Raw genomic sequence first — 24,127 nt, 5'->3', positions numbered from 1 at the left:
TGAAACATATCATATAACCAGTTTGCATTGACTCACTCCTGGTCAAGGGTGATGCTTCGTCGACAAAATTCGTTCAATAATCATTGCTTGATTCATCATTTTAAACTATACATTTTGTCGTGTGTTACTTGTGTTATTATATTTAATAATTGTATTGTATCGCGGACTTTTTTGTACTACTAAAACTTGTACCTTGCTCTATTGTCGATGTTCAGTAGTTTTTTTGACATCTTGATTACATTATTGATTCATACTATTTTTTTACATTCTATTTCCACCTTTCTAATATTTTTATGCCCAAACACATAATTTTGAATATAAAAAGTGAATTGTTCACTTAAGAAAGTTAAATGATAGGAAAAACTATTTCCTATCATTTAAAAACAAAACACAATAAGTACCTTTTCAAAACAAATAATGCAAAACTGAAATTTAACTGACCCCTCTGCGGCATGGGCCCCATGTTAGGAAACAGTGCAACAATTCTCAAAACAAAAAAAAAACAGACGAAGAATCGTCTGCTACTTGTGCAATAAAAATGAATTTTGGTCAAACCTTTTCTCAAAACTATTCAAATTGAAGTCTGTTGAAATTCAACACCTTATAGTATCGATATAAATGTTTATTTATATGAAAAATATTAAAATAGATATTGAAGGAAGTATGGGGGTATACACTTTTAATATGTATATAGAATAATTACTTTCATGTAGTTTAAATGCTTTTTATTATCAGATCTGTAGATACGTTATGACTAATAACAAGAATCGTATGACATGTACTGTTGTGTCAGCAATTTTTGTATGATGATGATTCAACTTTAATTAAAAAGAAGTTAAGAACCAGTGGCTATAACACCATTCAGGTTTGTGTCTAAAATTTTTGTATTGTGGTATTTGATTATTCTAATATGCAAGTAGGTTTTCACACACAGCCGTTTTTTTTGGGTCGAAGGCATACATTGATGGGCCTCTTCAAGTACCAAAATGACCTCCGGTATGTATGCATGCCATGGTGCATATACCACGAGGTAATATTTTAAATTTTCATATTTTTACATGTCGTGTGTTTAGAAAATTGTTACGTAATATATAGTAATTTTGGATTATTCATCACTAAATAAGTAAATCTTTCTTCTTTTTATAATTGTATATTACTTAAGATAAGATTTCTAAGTTTAAAATCAGAATAGCACAGCCCTAGCATGAGTCGTTTACAAATACATAAAAATACCTGAAACCAAATCGAACAACGATCGAATTGAATAAATATAAAATATTCGTTCGGTATTTCGTTCAGAGCGCAGCTGAAAATCAATCTTTTCACGTGGAATAAAATTCCTGGTAATTACTGAATCGGGCCTTTAGTGGAATTTCAAATATTTCGATCGCCCATTTGCCATTACCCTTTGTTTGGCAATAGCCTAAAAGGGGCATAAAATAACATTACAAATAAGAGCTGAACCACGACAGTGTAGATATAAATCTTTGATTATAATTGAAAACTTAATTAATCTCTATTGTCAATAGCTAATATAAGCACTTACTCGATGACAATTGTTGTTTTTTTAAAAGAAAAAGAATATTCTATTCTCTTTGAGTACGATGCTGTTTTGTTTTTAGTATTCGCCTTGGATAGATTGTGAAGCAATATGGACCTATGTATAATGAATTATTTTTGTAAATATTAGACATACAAACATCTTCATTAATAGTTTTAAATTTCAATTTATGAATCACTGGAGTCCAAGAACAAGATAGAATCGGAATTTCATTAAAGGCTATTTATTGATTCGCTCATTCTTTCCTTTTGAGATATCAAAATATAAAACAACTTTCTTTTTAGATTTATTTAATGCGAATCTTGATAATCAAAAAATATTTTTAATAGGCCATAGGAAATAAATTTTTAAAGGCTGAAACTCCATATGTAATTGTAAAACTACTTAAATACTTTGACCGTTCAAGTCGTAAATTGTTAAGTCAGCTGTCATTAATTTAATAAAAAAATTGCAAATGTACACCTGAATGACATACGTATGCGGGCGGAACTGAGAAATAATACGACCCATGTTGAAATATTAAAAAAAAATAGGTAAAAGGGTGCGTACATTTTATTTTGAAAAATGCAATGTTTAGGCGTTTATTATTCGAACCTCGTACTTTACTTTAATTTAGTAAATCTCTACGTCTGAAAAAATCTTATATTACGTTAAATACAATATCCACTCTATCCCATAATTTCAAAAGGAAAACCCTAGTTGAGTCTACTTCTGCTTTGGATTTGGTTTAATAGGACGCCATAAGGTGGACTTTTGACCGAGATATTTAGGTACCGAGATATCATTACAGTTATGTTTATCAGGACCAAAACCATATATTATGTATAAGTGTAGTATTTTAATGTTTTAAATACTTATATTTATTATTAATAATATTGACTAACGAGCTAGTCACAATGTGCGTGTGTAGTGTAACATGTAAATGATGTCTAATATTAAAATGAAAGATCAAAATTCGATACTTTATTGATTTGTTTACATACTTCTCCGAGATCACGACTATTTAATTTAATAACGTTATGTCGTAAAAACATGAAAGTGGGTGGAATATCGAAATTTTATCTAGGAGGTACGTTCTATTATAATTTATGTTATCTAACCTCTTATTGCTTAAAATGGAAAAGTGCTGTCACAAATTATCTTAGCACCGTTCGACTTGTGATCTTTTGATTTATAATCTATTTCTAAAGGTTCTACAGCATAGGTCACATTTAAATCGGATACTATAAAAAAATTATAAGATGCATATCGTGCGATCGGTGTCATTGCTCTCTCAACGTAAATATCGTGCATTCAAGAGCACACACCGCGCTCGACTGAGGCGGGGGTTGTGGGGTGCAGGGGGAGCGGGTTGCGGGGCGCGGCGAGCGAGGGCCGGCGAACAGCTGAGCGTGTATATTGACAGCACTCTGCATGTTGCCGAGTAGTTAGTAAGATCTCTGTCATCGCGGAGTGCGCACGTAGCCGCAAACGTTATGCGACTTACGCCGCTTGCTAACTAAACGTACGTGGTTCACAGAAATTATGAGTTTTGGACTGATCGCCGGCAAAATAGACAGCGGCAGATTACTGGTTCTATACCGAAAATTAAGAATAGTGTCTAGATATTGGGAGGTCTTCGGCGATATTCCTGCCGCGAGGCTCCCGAAGCAGAGGCTACTTTTTGGACTATAAAAGTTTTTTTTACAGACACAATATAATAGTCTTAGTGTTAAGTGCAATAGGTGAACTGTGTTGTGTTGTTTTTATTTTGAGGATTTTATTTTTTTTTCGGATTTCCAAAATGGTTCCTCAGCAAATTATTATTTCGGATGTGAGGTCTATATCACCCACTCCGAGTGGAGTTCCCATCTTCGGGTCTCAATTAGTCGACAAAAATTCATCGACACCCTACACTGATGCCACTCAGGTAAGCTAAGTGAATTCAAAACTTATGTATTCCAAAAAATAACGAACTAATTTCTGTCAATTAGTGTCAACCGTAAATTTATAACGAACTTTTTTTAAATATCGTTTTGTGATTGAAATAAACGGAATGAAAATTTGATTAATAACAAATGTACAAAAACAATCTAAATTAATATGAAATCGATATATACACATATAAGCGTAATTTATTTAATAATTAAATCTTAGTGAATTGGTTTCAACAATATGGTTAAAATAAATTTTAATCGTATTTGTCGAAGTTAAAAAAATATACGATTTTTGTAATTTTTGAAAAGATTTATTTTTCTTACATTTAATGTTTTTCATTTCTCATATTTAGAGATATTTGAAATTTAAATAAATATTACAATTTACAACACGAATTAAACATTCTGTTGGACATAGATACCTCACAAAATTCTGTTTACTTTAAAATTTGCTCACTATAGGCAGCAATAATATATTTAAACTTTATTTTCTGAAAAAAAATAATATGTGTGCACGTACATATATTCCTAGATAAATGATAAAAAACTACACGTGAAATATTGTTATCACTTCGCCATAAATACAAAAATTGTAAACATGTTTTGAACATTGAAAATGCGTTTTATTTTTGTAGTACGCTAACAATTACTGGTTTCTACTATATTAATCAACTTAAAGTTCTTTAAAATTCAATATACATAGTTTAAAATATATAGGTTTTAAACTTTTTTAGTACACATAGTAATAATTCACTTGGCGCTTACAGAATAACGAGCAAATTATTAATACTAATGTGCCTAAATAAAAAAACTTCACTACCGGTTATGAATAATAATGGCGAAGTCTTAAATAAAAATTATTTTAAAATTAATACAGTAAAACATATTAAGTAATTAATTAAGTGGTCTATAAATAATAACTGGTAGGAAATATAAGTGAAAGTGTTAAGGATTTATAGTTATTTACAACACTTAGGCTTTCAGGTTAAAACTTTCAAATGCGATAAAATAAATTCCTATTTTGCGTGCGTTGATAACATTGCCAACGGAATTTTATTTAATTTATTATTATTTAACAAAATTTTGGCATAACCTTTGCGTGATTATTATAATTAAAGTTAGTTTAGTTAGCATTTGAAAAAATTATGTTTGTTCAGATGCAAATGTTTTTATTTATATATAATTACATATAAATTGTGAAATCACAATATCAATGTATATTTTGTGCCGTGGTAATAGTGATAATAATTTATGACGTACTAATGTGATCATACTACGCTGCCAATGTGACTTAGGTCTTGTGAGGTCACTAGTCTAGTCTATAACATGAGAATACGTCATTACAAACAGTAAATTATTAAAATAATCTTATATACAATTAATATTTGATTACGTTACATGTCTCAACTTGTCCATTAGTGGGCACTAATAAATATACGGTCATAAACAATGATAAAAGGAACAAATAAATATCTTCGCGTCCAAGGTCTGAAAGTTGTCGTCTCGTAAAAGGTCGAACGCTTCAGAAGTGCGCAAAGTAAACGAAAGATTCGATTGCAAAAATCGATCCAACTACCGGCAATCTCCGACGCCAAACACAATTTTTTCGTATTATCGCATTTGATACACTCGATCACGCGATGTCGGATAAAGTTATAGCAGTCATAACAATCGATAAAATGAAATTATTCGACTCGATTTTATTGCAGAGATCGAGCGAAATACGTAAAATGCGCCAGCGAACCCCAGAGTGCATTAACATTTCAATGTCAACTCGTAATATTTTTAGTCATCCTCTTTGCGTGTTTGCGTGGCCTTTCATGTTCACACACATTCAAAATAATCGTTCACTACTAGGAAATGTTAATCTCAGGTCGTTCGCGCCGGCGGATTTAACAAAACATTAAAAGTTAATACGCATTATTTCATGCTCAATTTTCCTACTGATTTTGACAGATCGTTGTTATTGTTATCTCTATCACGACGTCGTCTCAACGGATTTCAGAAATACCAGCCGGTTTGCTATTATACTGTCACCATGTAAAATAATAATTTGTGCCGGGGCCTTTGACCCCAGTTAACCAGCCATAAATTACAATACCGTATTAAAACTTTACAAGCGCAAATCGTGTTTGCAATATAAGGAAACGATTAATTAGGATTGTATCATTGTAATATAATATTTATACAATTGCTTTTGTAATTAAAACAGTTACAATAGTCACGAGATCATAATTGTATGCAAAAACGTTGATAATAGCTGTCAATAACATCAATTGAGAAATTAATACAATGAAAATAACGTAGTTCGTTACCTTTAGAGAAAAAATAATTGTTGGACTGTAATCCGTACAGAAGGGTATCGAAAGTTTTTTGTTATGTTTTTTATTCGCTATGTATCCGAGTCAGGTATACCGAGTAGCAACCAGATCTATTTTCAAGGTTGAACCGAGCGGCAACATTTATGAGTTGTTTGTGAGTAACATGCACCGATTGTTAAGGATCAGAACTATCCAGATCGCTTTTAATTCAGTTTAAACACTTCCTTGAAATAAAAGGCGGTGCACGAGCGAAGTTAGCTTTTTCTTCGTGCCTGTCTGCTATAATGTCGATTACAACTTCCACTCACGAAACTCTAGGTCTTGATATTTAGGGAATTCTCATTAGCTTGCTTTAAGTTTTTTGATTGTATCTAAACAGGGCGATAACACCGTACTTGACTTTCTAACGATCAATTTGTGTATTCAAGGTACCGCTTTAATTCTGAATACTGGATAAGCGTTAATTGAAGGTATTCAATATATGGATTAAGAAATTTCCGCAGTTTAAAGTAACGAGACATTTTCATGAGTTAAATTGAAATTTGAATGAAGCGCCGGCACGGTAAGACAATAAATTAAACGTTTAAGGCTGGACGCTTTCAAAATCAATTTTGTGTGAATCCTTTCCTCAAGTTTATCGCTTAAGTAAGCAAATTTATGTACCCTAATACGCTGTTGGCAGCACTGGAAATCAACGTTTGATTGTAAAATACGTGGCCATGTCGGCGTATGCAATTTGCTCTACACTTGTGGGTGGCGTTTTAATGGTGCCATTATAGTAGAGAATGGCGTTTGTTGCACAAGAATTACCTTCGTCTATAGACATTTTACCTGGATGTTTGCTTCGAATCTTAATATAATCATTACTGGAATTTTTCGCAAAAAGAGCATCAGATAACTTCTTATCTTATACCCACAATATCAACTTGTACTACAACGGTGACATGTGAAAACAGAAAGTCCGGCAAATAGCAATAAATCCGCCTTGGCCACGTTGACGCCGACTGAAAATTGCAACGAGCAACTTCCACACGAAACACCAAAACTGAACCATATATCTTTCAATTTCACATAAGCTTGTGCGCGCCGGTTGATTGTAAACACTACGGATTTTAGCGAATCATGTTTCGAATCGCTTAATTTATTTACTATGGAGTTTCAATACATCCACACCAATGGCTAACGGTAATGAAAAAAACATCGCGCTTTCTGACTGTAATAGGTGAAAATTGTTTCAGCGTAACGGACTATCATTAGCTGTGTCATTAGGGTGAATCATTTTGAACAGGAAAATCCATTGTCATATGGCACTTTTCCACTAAACCTATCATCATATATTTTAAGCTTTAGTTTAGTCAAATGTAACGAAACGTACAATCGTTTCAAAAACTCGTATTGGGGTTCATCTAATGACCCTCTTGTAAAGCAGGAAATGAAACCCGATCGAGTAAGTAAATAAATTAGGACTCTCTTAACTCGATGTACGATTCAGTAGCAACACGCTTTCGCTTATTAATGTCCCGTGTCTGATTATCTTCAGTTTAGCGAACCAATTAACTTTGGACGTCGAAATTGAATCGGGATTGAGCTTCATTAATGTCGCTCTGTGCTCTATTAGATCTCTTTCATTTCAGCTGCGTCGACTAAATGCTACATTGTATTAGCGAATCCAGTGGAAAACGGTAAATAAATCAATGATTAACTATGGGAGCTTGTAAAATTTTGTTTCGAATTGTAATGTCTTTACAGCTATGATTATTGGGAGGCAATAAACGGAATGAGGCCATCAGACGCTCAGTAGAGCCAAAACTTAATACGTCGTGGTGTTTACTCCTTTCGAAACACTATCAAGAACACTCCATTTCGATTTGTTGATTATACTGGTGTAGATAATTTTCTGTGCGATGTATTTGTACCCGACCGTTAACTCGGAAATTATTACGTTAATCTATACTACGGACCGAGAAAAATAGCCTTTATCCTCATACTGCCTGATTAGGTGTTTTACTGAGGTTTGTTTATTGTATAAGTTTGATTGGAAAGTAATGTAAGGTCTTGGGTCACATTATTGGTGTTTTCTTACATTTCGTTGTTAAAGAAGTTTGTTTGATTTGAATGTTTTATCGCAAGTTTCTAGCTGACCTTAACTCTATTCCGCATTAGTGATTAGATTGAGAGTTTGTTTTTCCTTAGTCTACCATATTTGGAATGTGTTGTCTCGTCTTTTCATACATAAACGTAAATAACATTTAATTACGTAACAATTTAATCAGTTTGAAATTAAAATAATAAAGAATAAAACTTAATTAATTGTATATGTCTTATAACATTTATACAAATTGACATCAGAAATCGGTTTTAAATGAAATAACTAAACATTAATACGGTTAGATTTTGTTCCTTAGAAATGAAAATTTATTAACTTAGGGTTGGAAAATGTTTTAAAGAAGGCACTTTAGAAGTTTAGACTTGATAATTAACGGAGACAGACAATCATTGGTAATTGTTCATTCACGTTTAATTCTGCCCGACGGAGCATCGAAAACCATAAAGTTTACGACGCTTTCAAATTGCAGGACGCCTTAACTTTCGAAAAAGAAATTTTTAAAACTAGAATTTCTCTGAGCTTCGAGTTATTTTACTTTATTACTCCCTTCCTTATCAGCTGTCCCGGTTTACGGCGTAATTAATTTGCTTATACGACATGCTTATAATGATATTTTTTCTAAGTGACCGAGCTTAATTCTGTTAACTTTATGATCAAGCAAACTAACTATAATTATGTTTCGTAGACTAATAAGGCCAAAATATTACTCGGGACCCAACGTTTTATTTCTTTTTTATTGTTCAACGACAGAGATTTGTTAAGCTTTAAGTTTCACAATCATGACCCCTAACGTAATGCAAGAGAACCCATTATGGGTTGGAAATTCAACTCTATAGTTGTTGGTGTATTGGCAATGACCTTTAGAACTTTAATTTCGTTCAGCTGTAACCGGTTGGCCTACGAGAGACTTGTTTCTATGCTGTTAAATCGATCTAATCTCATGTTTTTCATGTTACCGTATTATTAGATTTAACTACATATTGCTCGAAATAATCGAAACACATTTGAATGTACGTGAAATTATTCGTGTACCTATAGTAAACGTTCTCTCGATTTGTTTAGCGATCCTTTTAAAGTTTTGTTTTTATACTTTTTTTTTCTAAACATAACGAACCTTCGCAGCGAGCGAAATCTCAAAAACTTTCCGTGCTCTGAAAACTTTTCCACTGATATTCACTCGCTCCGGTAATCGTGTTAGCCGTTTAACTTGTGGACAGATCCTTTTATACAATTAGCTTCTTATTCAATTGGAAAAAAACTTGCGTTTAGCAAAGTTTGACTGGCAAAAGGTTGTCCTCGGAACTTTTTCTATTATTCAGAAATGGCGTATAAAACGAATTAGATAACTCCACGCCGTGATTCATCGAGGCATAAAATATTAGCTCCGTCGTCATCATAGACCGACAAAATTTTAGTTTTCTTACATGTTCCAAATTCAAATGCGACTTGGGAATATACGAAAACGAGTGGAGTAAAGTACCCTTTATATTTCGGTCAGGTACAGACTTAAAAGAAAGTCAATACAAAATTCTTTGCACCTGGCTCCGGTAGCGTGTTGGGAGTTGAGCATTCCTGTTTAACTTAAAATTTAAACACATTGCAACTAACTACGAAAAATCCGCGCATTTCCCGCGAGACTGGTTCCGTCCATATTTCACGAACTCGGTAATACACTGGAGGATTTGCCGGCGGAGAGTACCTAATCCTTACTTATTAGTTCTAGCAAAGCGCTTTGGACTTCTCCGTTCTCTTTATCAGTAGGAGCTTTTACGTAAATTGTATCTCATTCGCTCCAAAAACAGCGGCTGAAGCGGCGTTACTAGTATCATTTGCAAATAAGTTACAACCGTTGAATTTAATTTCCAATGGAACCCCAAGTTGGTTGAGTGCGGTACTTGGATGATTTACATCGCGAGTAGCGTGACTTCGAGAACGGAGCGAATCCCTTGAATGCCAGTGAAATTAATCACCCGCTTCGAATTTCCCCTTCCGAGCCACGTTCACTCGAAATTCCCTTGAAAAAGGAACGCTTTTTTACACAAAGCAGATAAGTCCGACATCTGGTTAAGTTTTACAGCTGACTTCAACTATAAACGTTTTGGATGTAATACGTAAGGTACACTGAAAAGTTTTTTAATTATTCGAATATATAATAAAACAAATTTTTTGAAGAAATATTTTTTCTTAGAATTAGGTATGAGGGTGTGCAATTATTTAATCAATTACCATCTAAAATTCGTAATATTATTCTTGACCAATTCAAAAAGGCAGTAGAGATGCATGTTAGTGTGAACATAGTTGACTAAAATTGAGACAGCTAATGGCGACGTGTATCTCGCTCGTATATAATTTGTATGTAAATATATTTTTTTTTGTAATGAGAGATAAAGTTCTTTAAACATTAAACATTAAAAGGATAAATTCGTAACCTTATTATATGTACTCACTATACTGTATACAAAGCACTATTTGTTTCCAGAAATCCTTTTCAGTTGGACTATAGAAAAGTTATATACATGATTTGAAATTATTAATATAATAATTATATATAGACCAGATAGTATTATTAAACATGCAAGAAAATCTCAGTAAGGATAGATTGAAAAATTAATAATTCAAACATGGTAAATTGTTTTGCAGCGCTTAAAGTTACTTGGTTAATTCCTCTGAATAAATCTTTAATGTAATCCAATTTATTTCTCGGTTAGCTCAAAAATAAACCTTCGGAACTCGGATAAAGTTCCTAATTGACCGATTGAGAAAGAAAATAAAGGATTAGCTACTGAAATAATATTGTTTCGATCAGTGGCTAAAGTTTTTGGCTATCGAAATTAATCTTAGACACGAAAGAAAGGAATAAAACTGTTAATATTCATTAACGAAGAATATCTTCATCTATCTTGGGCTTCTGTGAATTTTTAATTAAAAAATAAGAATAGCAAGAACCGTTGACCAAGATAATATTTCTTCACGTCATTATGCAAAGTATGGCATACCTAAAAAAGTTTATATCAACTAATATATGTACCTTATCTTATTTCAAATTGGTATATTCCGAAACTTGTTTCCATTTTAATGAATACAATCAGTTCCAGTGATTAAAGAACACACTTCTACACATAGATAAATTATGTTGTTTGTATTTGAATATTCATTTTTAATTACTTCGCTCATTAGCACTGGATTTGTGTTATCTATTTCGGGACTTAAAGGGCAATTTGTTAGACTTTTTATGTCCCCATTTTACTTAGGGAGGAAGCAGATGTAATTGTATTATTTGCTCTTAATTTGCGTCATGTTTCAGTACTTTAAATCGTTATTTGCGACTATAATAGGCGGTTCGAATAAGTTATTAACCGAAACTAAATTAGACTTAGTGAAGCAAATGCGCATTTGATATATGGCTATAACCTAATCCGAATGAGCCGCACTATTGGGTGCCAACGGCTCCCCCAAAGAAATCAAGAAAATATCCATCAATATCGACGTCATTCAAAAGTTATGGAAGACACATAAAAACAAAATTGAGAACATCCTTTTAGGAAGAGTAATAAAATTTCCTTTCGCTTGTGTAAGTGAAATACTCGAGATTTATATTTGATTTAAGAATTCGTGTTTAACGTTTCAGTTGTGATTTTAAAACTGTTTTTATAATGTGATTAAAATCTGGAGGTTTGAATTAAAAAAGAAGTACCGCCACTGCGCGCTCCTCACTAACTTAAAACCAATACAATTCGGATACTGTACTATCGTTTAAAATCCATACAAAGTAAATTATGCATTTGAAATATTCAACGTACAGACAAGATCCAAATACATTTCTTATATACGTGAAAACATAATTATTACCCGTTCGAATTAATTAAGCTGGGAATTTATAAAAATAAAACTTAATGGTTTTTGCCATCCGAAAATGCGAGCTTCAGAAATAAAAATGCATCCGTTTTATCGTATGCTTAGTGTCACCTTAATCAAGTTGACGTTCCTATTAAATCAATAACTTAACCGGTCTCAGGCCGGATAAGGATCAACGGTGCGGGTATTTTAAGATTAATATTTAATTTTGAGAGATGCATAAATTTAATAAATTCGTGTCATATCCAAAATCGAAAAATATCGTTAAATAGATTTTTTTTCAGATTATCAGTAAATTATGCTGTTGTTAATTGCAATCAAAAGATAACCACGATAAGTGTGATAAGTAAATTTACATAAATTGTTTTTTTTTTGGTTTATTAACAAATATTTGTTTATTCAAAAAGGCAGTAGAGATGCATGTTAGAATGAACATAGTTGACTAAAATTGTGACGGCTAATGGCGACGTGTATCTCGCTCGTATATATACATATTAATATTAAGTTTCTCATGTAAATAAAATATTTCTGTCTTTGTAATGAGAAATAAAGTTCTTTGAACATTATATTAATTGCCTTTAGAATGCCTTAGTCGCGAATGAACGATTAAAAGGTATTTTATGACTTAAATAATAAGGTTATTCGGTAACATGGAGCATTTAGAAAAAGCAAAGCCTGAATGGCCTGTTAATTTATTTCCGCATCAGTTAACTAAATTTTGGGCAACTTTTGAATGTCGTTTGTATAAAGCCAACTCGAGTGAGGCTCATATTTTAAAACCGAAAATTCATTCCACTCCGCGTTGAGAAATGAGTTTTAAACGTTTAAAAAAAGTAAATGTTGAATTCACGAGCGAACTCGGAGATATGTAGATCAGATGCTGACGATTTATGAAGAAAGCCGAGCGAAATATGGCTCCGTCTCGACAGACACATTCAAACTTTTTTTACCGCCTCCCCCTTTTTTGATGAAAGATGCAAATAGATGTGACGAGAGCGTTTGTACCTGATGAATTGAAAGTTCTTTCCGAAAAGCTCGAGGTAATTTTATGTCGTCTGCCGTTCTCAGCATCAGCATATTCATTCAGCACATAAAAATTGAATTAAATTTCTTTCAAATCACTTTTTCAATAGAAATTTGAAACTTGCAGCCGTACTTTGTATATGTCGGTAGATTTTATATGTTTATCATCGGAGTTACGTGTATCTTTTAATATAATAAACTCACTTTCTCATAAATTTATAATCAATGGAATAACTTAGCCATCATTAAGAATTACGATTGAACCGTTTGAAGTTAATTAATACTGGCAAGATTTAATTAAGTTGCAGCCATAATCTGCGAAGCTAGTAAGCCATCAAGATACGGTAAATCGAATAGTTCAGAAAGTTAGTCGTTACTGGTAATACCAATATTTGCTAGCCTCCCCCGGGATCTGTCTACGTTTCGGTGAACAAACATTTTCCGACACACTCTTTGAATACATCCTTCGTTCCGCTCCGGAGAGCCATAATAGTGTTAAGTTTGTGGTAATATTTTGTTTGATTTTATGATAATGCTCGGCATGACAAATATTTAAACTTTTAAAATGCTGAACCATTCTGAAACGCTCGCTTATTATATTTATTACTTCTAATATCAACTAGAACATCTATTCGAAGTTTATGTAGTGTACTCGATCGAGATCTTGGATGAAAATATAAAACATTTATTTGAGAGCGAGTGAGCTGACGCCATAAAGATCCTTCTCAAGATAGTTACGGCATAAAATATAGGATAGTTTCTCATCTATAATACATTTGAAGTGATCTGTAATGAAATTCATCGGCATTACGATCGCTTAAATGAACGTAAAGTGCTCACTCCATCCTTCGTCGTTACGAGCGCACACGTAGTTTTTATTAAGCGCATGTGAGCTATAAATTTTACATTTACAGCGTTGAAAACTCGACCACTTTGTTGGTAGGCTATAAAAAGTTCAATTCGTAACAAAGTACAGGATCGCTTTAGCCGAATTGCATCTGCGTCCGTTTTCCTACAAACTTATTGATTGGCTGCATCTGGCGGATCGTTCGCGTATGCTAGACGTATACGTCATTTCACATCAAAATATTCGAGTGGAATCGAAACTATCCCAAGGGGCTGGCAACTTTTCCATTCGAGATTCGAACTCCGGCTTTGAGATTCGTTTTGAATATCAACTGCGTTCCGTTCTTTATCGTCGCTCCCGTTTCCTGGCACGAGTCACGCAAGATGATAACGCTAATCAGTGTTGATTGTGTCGTTGCGAATAGTTCGAACAGGTCACTTGTCGATCCCGAGGGGTGCTGCTGAATAAAATAGTGCGAGATAACATCGGTATCCACTTCGTAATTCGACTCATTTCCCACACCAGATCGCGTGGATAACAAAAGTTCTGACTTTTGGAAACGAAAGAAACGGCCCTCTTGTCGAGTGCCGTTCCGATACCTTTGATCAAACAACTAAACTCGAAATTAACTCGAAAACAAAGACAGTTGTGAGTATTTGTTCGAGTCGAGTTATTCAAAGTTTAATTAAGAAGAGCGTTTGAAGATTGAATATTTATTACTTGCGTTTAATTAAATCGGCTAAAAGTGATATCAAGTAAATCATCGCTCACGTATTCCTTCGTAATAGCGTCATTACAGTAATTGGTTCGGTACCTTCCCCATTGATGGCTTCAATTTCTTTTTCGATCTTTCCCCTATTGTTGACTCCGAGTCAGCATATCAAACAATTTACTTACGTCGTCTATGATTTCTTTTATCCTTCTCTCGGAATCCCTCGTTCCGTAGATGAGAAGATATTGAATTTTGAAACATAAGGTTTCCTTTTTCGCCCCGCCATGATCCGAACGTATTTACAGTACACTGTGTAAACATAAAGAAGCGAGTGGCCTATTCAGTAAATTGGTGTTCCGCTTTTGGCGAAATTCGTTTAGAGATTAAAAGGAATCGGGCGTTCTTAAAACATTTTCAGAGACAAGCGGCATTAAGAAATAAACCTATACAGTAAGGCTCTTTACATAATGCGTTTATAATTATATGCTTATGTGTTTCTTGGTTCGTGACAGTTACGGGTAAGCCGTTGTGATCACGATAATGGCTTTCTGACCGTGCTCAAACGAGAATCGAATGGAGACCAGCTGAGTGGGTAATGAAGCTGGCGATGATGATGCTTATTATGTATGTAATTAAATCCGTAGTGTTAAATGTCCGTGCGTAATTAGCGGTGCGGAGGCGATTCGGGCTCGCTGCTCGATCGATTGCACGGTTAAACCGGAATAAAATGTAATTATTTGAACAAGCGTCGCTCGATTTCGCTCTACTTAGCACAAGTATAGAGATTGACAATCCTAAAACTTAAATTATACTTATAACAGCCGTTTCCTTCTGTATTTCATTTTAACAAGGTTAATTTCAAAGTAACTGCTTGCCGACAGAGTTAAACGTTACGTTTATGCGGTATATTAGGTGATAGGTATAGCGTGACACATCAAAAATAAACATGACACACACACACACACATAACTTCACATGTTTCGAGGAGTGGCTACATACATTGCCGGAACTTAAAATTTAAGGAATAGAACGCTGTTGATTTGAAGTGATTCTTTACCAATAAGATACTCTTAAGAAAATTGTGAAGAGGCTTATAACGGATAAGTCTGCGCCCTATTAGGGATTACACAGACCTATGGAGTAGCATTTATATCGCAACTTGGATCACCAGTTCAACGATCTAACTTTAATTGTAAAACAGAACATTTTTTTTGTTATTTTTGAAAGCTACACTACCGATGAGAAAAAGATTGCCCATACAGTAAGAGTATCCGTTGACGGAAGCTAGTTAAAATAAAAGCCTTATTTTTGTAATTAAGATTCACTGGTGCTTTAAAAGCAGGTTAATGTTTACGCCTTAAGCGTAATTCCGGTCACGGCTAAATAGTTGTACTAATATTGATGCGTCTGAATATTGCTTTCATCCTGTAGGTGGGTCGAGGGTGCTAATTGCATGGGAAGAGCAGCGATTTTTCGAAATACACAAATTCCCTATCTTGTTATTTCGTATAACTAAAAACTAATAAACGTACTACAATAGGTTTGTTTGTCCCGCTTATATAATTACAAAGTGACTCAAGAGCGATAAGGACCTCTATATATGGAAAATTTTAAGTACAATACGACGTCTTTAGAATCGATAGTAAACAGATTCTTAGGTATTATAAAGATTTATGCATGCCTGTGGACTAATAACGCGCATGGTAATATTAAAATAATCATGGTCTAGTTAAGTCGCAACTTTCCCATGCAAGATGTAGTGGTTAGATCCGTTAGGGATAGTAGGTATAGTACTTTATGAGTTACGGAAAATTATGCGTTTTTTGTTCCCAGCGAGTATGATGTCAGTATAATTATATCAGCTGCTTGTAACTGCTATTTTCCAGGTAGATCGAATGCAATGTGTTCTAAGTATTTTATCGGATTACTTAAGCAACTTTGTCTTAGCTGCATCGGTGAAATTATGCCCGTCTGGTTTGGTACTTGTTTATTACTCGTGTGTGATATCTTAACATCCATATACAGAACTCATACCATAACATCTTGTAATACTTTTATATATGTAGCTAAATCAATTATGCAAATTTTCGTATGTACAAGATTATGTCAAGAGATTTACTACTTAGGAAATAGTATTTACTGTTGATATATCTATATCTCTGTATTAAATATTTATACCAATACGAATATAATGTGTTTAGAAACATTAGAATTTATGTACTGATTACATTTACGTTTTACTATTGCGTGGCTCATACACGTGGAGTTTATATTTATTTCTAGCCTAGAAATTTTGGAGAATAGTTTCGTTGTATGAATTATCGTGATTGACAGAGCTTTTACGGTGAAAATAAATGGATATACGTATACCCAAGTAAGTGCTATGATTAAGGTTGATATAAATGCATAGGTACAAGAAACAGTTTATTTTCACCATGATGCAGATGAGACACTAGATATATTTGTATAATGAATTTCGACCAATTACAATTCATACTTAATACTTATATTAATTTAAATTCAAGAAATGTATGTAAAAGTTAACTGAATCATAGTCGTTGCCCTTTCTTAATTTTACTAATGCATTTCGCTATTTTGTTTAATTAATACTAACTGTAAAGTATTTTATTCCTGCGGGTCAAAAAAATGTCACAACGTCACATTTATTACTTTGCCAGTTGTAAACTGAACTAAGCCATTTTTTAAGTACTAACCCCACTACGATCCTAGGGAGGTACAGACATTACTTTGCATCTGTTTCTTGGATTTCTTTTAAAATGATTATTAATTTAATCCTTGCATGCGCAATAATAATGCAAACCTAACCTGTTCATGGGTTCGTTCTATGGCTTAGAGTTCACTTTTAATACAGTTTAATTAAGAGCAAGTACTGTTGATTTATCGCTTTAATAATTAATAAGCTAAGTGGTATAGAAATAATGCATATATATGTCTCTATTAATAAATTTGTTTACAACTTGGCGTACGTGCAAATGTTGATAGACGCTGAGACGCCAATAGTTTATTGCGTACATGCGACTATTAGAGATATAGTAAAATATCTAGTGAAGTGGATTACATCTGAAGTCCTGTAATCGCAGCATATGTTTCAGCTTAAGCTTAGCATTTTTGTTTCCCCAACTGAAGTTTTCTGCGATAAATCCATTGAGCGATAAATCTACTGAAGTTGCATTTAAATCGTTCAAAACTTATACGATACGTCTTAGCACCAAATCAAATGATTGCTGATTTTAAAATATATAATAACTCAAATTTCATTAACTACCCTTCTATAGTTACCTTTCAATTAGTTATATATAAATGTATATAATCTGTTCTTTACTTAACAATATTTCCTAAAGAAATAGTCTTAATAGTTTACTTACAATACGCTTCTTGCTTCTAATATTTTATGTAAATAAGTGCTTTAATATAATACAAAATGGACTTTAAACATTTCTTGTTTGTGTTATAGATTGGTCATAAGTTGCTATTATGTGTACTAGTAGTAACCCTAAATCACCCGTTGACATATTTATGGTCTTAAAATAGTGACTACGCAGTGCCCCAATGACCCAAATTATTGTAAATAGTATTTTTAATAAATTTGCATTCAATACAGGATTCCAGAATATTTATATGAGTCATAATGAATTAATTCTAACTTTCATGTGTCATTTAATCGTGATGAGGCATCTGTTTCACTGTACTTAAAATAAATAACTAATCTGAAAACAATTTGCACTTTAGAATACAAACACATTTTTTTAATGAAAAAAACACCTATAAGAAATTCAAAAATATACACGAAACAAAACGATCAATAACTAATAAAAAAGTCAGTTCCCTCAACGGATGTTAACTAAAGTAATACACCAAATATGTAAAGATGTAATATTAATGCAATTAACAATTTAAAGCCGTTACAATGGGTATCGCACTGCGTATGAAGAAACATCTCCCTACTTGAAACATTAAATAATATGAAACAAATCAAATACAGGACAATAATAATCAATACAGCGTAATGAATACAACGTTTCATCATTATATCGTGGCGTATGGCAAAAGTCACAGTTTCGTTGCCCAAGCAAGTTCAATTTTAAACTAACTGCATTCTGCCTCTTAGTATACTGATTCTAAAAATATAAATGACTTTAATTTCGACCTTCGACCATTCTGGGGCACAATTATTGAACTCCAAGCACTATTACCAAGCGACTAGCATACATACTACATACATATAATGCATAATAACAGTTGTATCTGTTACATCATTACACGCGCAGCACTGCGCCGGTATTAATAAACGAGCACGTGTTAGATAGACGTTCACGTTTGTTGGGGCCTGGGCATGCGCATGGGCGGAAGCGGGTGACGCAGTTTAAACGGATTTCATCAGGTTTTCAGTCAATTAGTAGATTTTCTATCACTTTAAAGGACTGTTAATGTTCAATCAAGAATTGAAAGAAGTATGTAATATATGATTAATAGTTGATAGTAGATTAAGTTGTATTTTCATTTGTTCTTAAAACATTCTTGAATGGCACACATCTAAGTATTATTAAAAAAACGAGTACGAAATTAAAATGATTAAGATTTATGGTTTTAGACGCTTAACTGAATACTTAAACCATACCGTTAAAGACACGAACCCACTGTAATACAATATCTATTAACTAGAGATAGTAAAATAAGCATAACAATGTGTCAGAAGGTTAAGGTTAATATGGGGATTTCTAGACACAGAAGCATAGACAAAATGGATACTGATTTAAATGAGGTATTAGGAGACCGAAGTTAGAAAAATAGCTTACGAACACAGTTCTTTCAAATCTTGTTATTCAATTCCCGATATTACGATTTCACATACCTATAAGTGTTTGCGAAGTAAGCGTGTGGTCCTCACCGCTATCAGCAAGTCCCTTATCTCCAAGTGCTGGTCCTTCACGAGGCCAAAGGCCTGCTATTGTAACGAGATAATTTTATTGACTCTGACAACTCCTTGATTGGACACTCATTTAATCAGCTCAAATATCGCTCGTATTGTCGAGTGCACAGATTTGGAACGAATACCAATATCGGAGTCCAGCTAATACGCAATTTCTTTTCCTGGATGAAATATAGCGAGTGACTTCCGTTCAAGATACTTCTATATTTAAATGTATTTATATGTTTAAAAGTAATATAGTAACAATTACGGTACACTACTTACTCCTAAACTACTTAACCGATTTCAATCAAATTTGCACACCGAGTGCAGTTTGATCTAACTTACAAGATATCATAGCTTGCATATTATACAGCCTGGATGCTTTAGATTCACAAATCAGGCCGGCAGATGGCGCTCCAGTCGGTACTTTCATACTTTGTTTAATAATCTCTTAATCTCTTCAAAATCATGCAGGACAACGTCTACCGGGTCCGCTAGCCTATAATTAAAACGTTTTGATACGTATAATTAAAGATTTTTGTTATTACTCTTTCAATTTTGAAGCAATAAATATTTCGACTGTTATGGAACATGGGAAACCTTAGAATAATATTTATCAACATAATTAACGACGAATATCAAAATTGATTTGACTTATTATTGAAATAGGCCGCAATATTTGATAATGGCCGGTCTAATATTTACATATTCTGATAACGTTTCGTTCTAATTTCATATTTGATAACTTTATAATTAACGTATGTATTTTAAGTATTTATACAATGTTAAATAATTCATCTACAATTTTTTGCGACATTTTTTTTTCAAAAATTTGCTAGAAATTCCGAGTATAGGCGGGATGGACCTGATTAGTTAAAACGCTGAAACACCAGAGTCTAGACTAACGGTAGGAATCAAATCATAATAATTTATGTAAGATGTAATATTAAACGTATGTATTATGAGGAGCTGATAAACGTTAATACGTCAATGATTCGTAACAAGCATAGATTGACGTTTGTTTGCCACGATAAAACTATGAACCAATCCCGAAACAATCCAAATCAAACTGTACAGTAAAATTTTCTAGAATGTAAAACGAAAGTAGAAAAGGCAGTAAACACTTCATTTGATCGTATCAAAGTATCGTAATGTATTTAAGGCGCGCGCGCATTGCATGGTGCAAATATTTTTGGAACTCGACACGTGTGTATCGGAACGTGTATCGACGATGTTCATTGCGTGTTAGGTGCAATATATGTATTTTTATAACCGAATACAACGCAATGTAGTGATAGATTTGTTTGTGCCTGCGCACGTGTTTACTTTCGATGATAGTACGCAGTACGTTATCAATGTTTGTTGCGCAATTCTCATGGTTTTGCGATTGTTACATAGTAAATATTGTTATATTATAATCGTATGTGTTATTTCCTTATATATTAAATTCTAAATAAAACTGTATATCTAAAAATATTAATGGGAATAGTATCTAATAACACTTCTTCACTGTCATGATTTGTGGTATTCCTGCTTGTATTTCCATGGAAGCATCAATAAAAACAAACAATTAATTAGCAGTCATTTGCCGTCCAATCTCTGTCCAATTTGCCCTGATCTAATCCATCGTATGAGATATAACCTGTTCGTCAGTTGTTTACAATAAATACATAATTCATACAAACGGGTTATATTTAACATAGCGATACGATCTAAGCATTGTCAGGTTTTTTAACTAACAAGATAAGCTTCCTCGCGTTTTCTTTGCGTTTTTTTCAACATGACGTTTAACTCTAGTTAATACTGCTTAGCTACTGATAAACAAAAAAACTATGTACTTTTTGTACGTTTTGTATAACATATTTTTCTATGTAAGTAATATATTATCGACGTCACATAAACGGCGTTGAAGAATTGTGTTCAACTGTATTTTGTTATTTATTTAATTGCTGAACAGCGTAAAGTTTATAATATTTGTAATGACGATTCATATTCACCTCCCAAACTAAACCCTTTTTGAGAGGCAAATAAAACAAAATAAGAAAATTATGTCCATGTGTTTCTGTTTTTGATAGAGTAATAACAAAAAAGTAGTTTTAAACAGTGACCTTATTTACTTAAATCTTGATAAGCTATATCAAAATGGTTTTAGAAAGCTATATTAATTAAATTAAATGTAAGAAGTTTTAAAACAAGTTTATACTACAGTTGTTTATTGCAATAATTTATCAGCAAACACGTTCAATTGAAATACATGTGCCTGCAATTGTTTTAATCCAGTCCTCGCTTCTTGCAAATAGTTTCGAAACCTGTTCTCGGATACTACCGTTTGCATTCTGATAACTAAGATGTGATTTATTTATAGGATTATGATAAATGTAATGTTTTATTTCTCTTGACAATCGGTAAATATTAGATATGTATCATGGCAGTTTATTTTGTTTATCGTTTCACGTTCATAAACAAATCTACGTGTGTGATTTATGTGTTTTATCATTGAATGGTAAAAAATATAGTAGTCTGTAAATAAATACAAAAGTAAATGTTAATGCGTAATTTATATGTTATCGTTGAAGGCCTATTAATATCTATTAATACCAGTCGGTTACACCAAGTATTTGCAGAGAGATAAGCGCAAGGCAGGACGCTGCACAAATGTTTGTCCAAACAATATTTTCTCTAAGCCCCACTTGATGTCGACATCAAATTAAACAAGTTTCAAACCGACCGCTTTAAGAATTATCGCGATAACTCGTCGGTGTGATAAAGGGCAATTTAATAGCTGTTTGCGAAGAAGAGCGCATTAAAATTATTTATATTTATTATCTCTTGCAATATAATTTCAAAATGAGCTTAAAAAGTGAGGAAATTATATAAAGAAGTTAGGAATTCTATGAAATTATCATTTTAGTGTTAACATGAATTTGTAATTTATGTGCACTGCCTTCATTTATTTTCCCCAACAATACTTTCATGTTTGAAGGTACTGTAATCACCTTATATTTTACCCATTAAATAAATTGACGCAGAAATAATTTTCCCATGATCCATGAATGGATACGAGACTTTACTATACCTATTTGCATTATGATTCTTCTCTGAGGGAGTGCTAGTAACTGACAAAAAAAATCTTAAGTACATTAAGTATACTCATTCAAATATAGGTAGAATTACAGCTGTAAGTGGTCGGAAGTGCCAAAAAAACAGGTACATGGTCAAATAATGGATGTAGAAAGGACCCCAAATTGAAGGTTTGCAATTCATACCACCTGACACTACTTGGGCTTTTTGCATCTGAGTAATGAAAAAAACATCTGTTCGACAGTTGCGCATCATCTGTGCAAATAATCTAAATAATTTTGATTGAAATAAGTAGAACATTGTATATGTTGTTTTAAAAAAGGAATCAATAGATAACCAACATTCCACGACAAACAGATGTAAAAGCCAGATACCAACGATGAGGGCAAAGTGAGGTAGCAAAAAAAATAACCAACGAAAATGGTTTTTAAACGAAAACATAGTGGAGATAAGGCTGCGTTTTATTGTACCACAATATGGGGGCGAAAGAAAACATGAAAAAAAACGCCTCATGCCGCGCGGATATCGTATTACAACAAAAACTGGCTCTTCGAATCGGAGAAATGAATATGCGACTATACGAATATTAAGTTTTCGAAACCAAAACCGTGAAAAAAGGTCGTTTTGTGGTTAGGGTAATGTTTATTCACTATTGCCAGTGTAATTGGAGTATCTTCTATGGCTTGAGCATTTCAATGAATGTTCTAAACAAGTATGGGGACTGTTTGAATTTCGAATTGTGTTAAACTCTATTCGTACTAATACTCTAGACGTATTCAAATTCTTATCGCCATATCTGAAACGAAATCTAACAAATACAAAGTAAAAACGACATAATAAGACAATTCACTCCTAAACGTTTCCTTTACTGTAATAAAAAATGACTATCAAAGTCAAGCTGCGTGGCACACAGCGATATGTATCTAATAGAATGATACATCATAACATCTGATATAAGTCTACCTGTCTTCATCAATAACATTTTTTGTACGACTTTGTCTTGTTTGATTGATGTCTGGAATACTTAAGAGCGTCTTCCTGATGAATTTAAATGTGACACAGAAACGTAATTGTATTATCTTCGTCTGTCTTTGGGGTGTAATTCGAATCCCCTAAGTAACTTCGCTGACAGCAGGTAGTATTTGCGTACGTAGACTGACTCGATTCAAACGTCGGTATTAGGAAGATACTTTAAATTGCCAAGAGCTTGCAGTCTTCCAATTTTATATATTAGACGATTTGGTTAGTACTTTTCTTTTTTTTTTTATAGAACAGGGGGCAAACGGGCAGGAGGCTCACCTGATGTTAAGTGATACCGCTTTAATGTATTAATTTAATGGTAATCTTATTTCACCAATCTTCAAATAAACTAAAAAATAGTGGTATATGCCCATTGGCCGACCGAATTGTAAATAAATAATTTATTTCTTGGCGTCAAGTTACGCTTTCGTATTTTAAGCCATTTAAAACTCATAATATTTTATTGGAATACACATCGAAATCAGTTTACAGATTTAAAAATATCTAAACGGGATCGAGAGACCGAAAATAAAAAATCTCGGTCGGGCAATCTCGATAAAATTGTATAAGTAAGAGGATTAAAAGATTTATGTATAAACCTCTTCAAAGGAGAATTTCGGGTGCTTCTATTTTATTTTGTTCGTCTGTACGTGCTCGCGCATAACTTAGTCGATCGTTTTAGGGCATTTATTTAGACTTGTGTTTTTGTATTTGCGATTATAGCGGGATATGTTATAAATTTTGTCAGGTT

The 24,127-nt window shown here is 33.1% G+C and overlaps 1 protein-coding gene across 1 annotated transcript in view; it reads left to right on the top strand.

The window, feature by feature from the left end:
* Positions 1–2,964: 2,964 nt before the first annotated feature.
* Positions 2,965–24,127, top strand: part of LOC110994913 (transcription factor Sox-12) — a 67,753-nt gene continuing 46,590 nt past the window's right edge. The window contains exon 1 of the mRNA XM_022261833.2: positions 2,965–3,470. Coding sequence (XP_022117525.1) covers positions 3,345–3,470 — 126 coding nt within the window. The 5' untranslated portion in view covers positions 2,965–3,344. The remainder of the gene's footprint in view (positions 3,471–24,127) is intronic.

Source organism: Pieris rapae, chromosome 1 (assembly GCF_905147795.1).
Source record: "Pieris rapae chromosome 1, ilPieRapa1.1, whole genome shotgun sequence".
In the NCBI taxonomy this organism is placed as follows: Eukaryota; Metazoa; Arthropoda; class Insecta; order Lepidoptera; family Pieridae; genus Pieris; species Pieris rapae.
The sequence above is the reverse complement of the archived record's forward strand: the minus strand, read 5'-3'. Positions and strand labels throughout refer to the sequence as shown.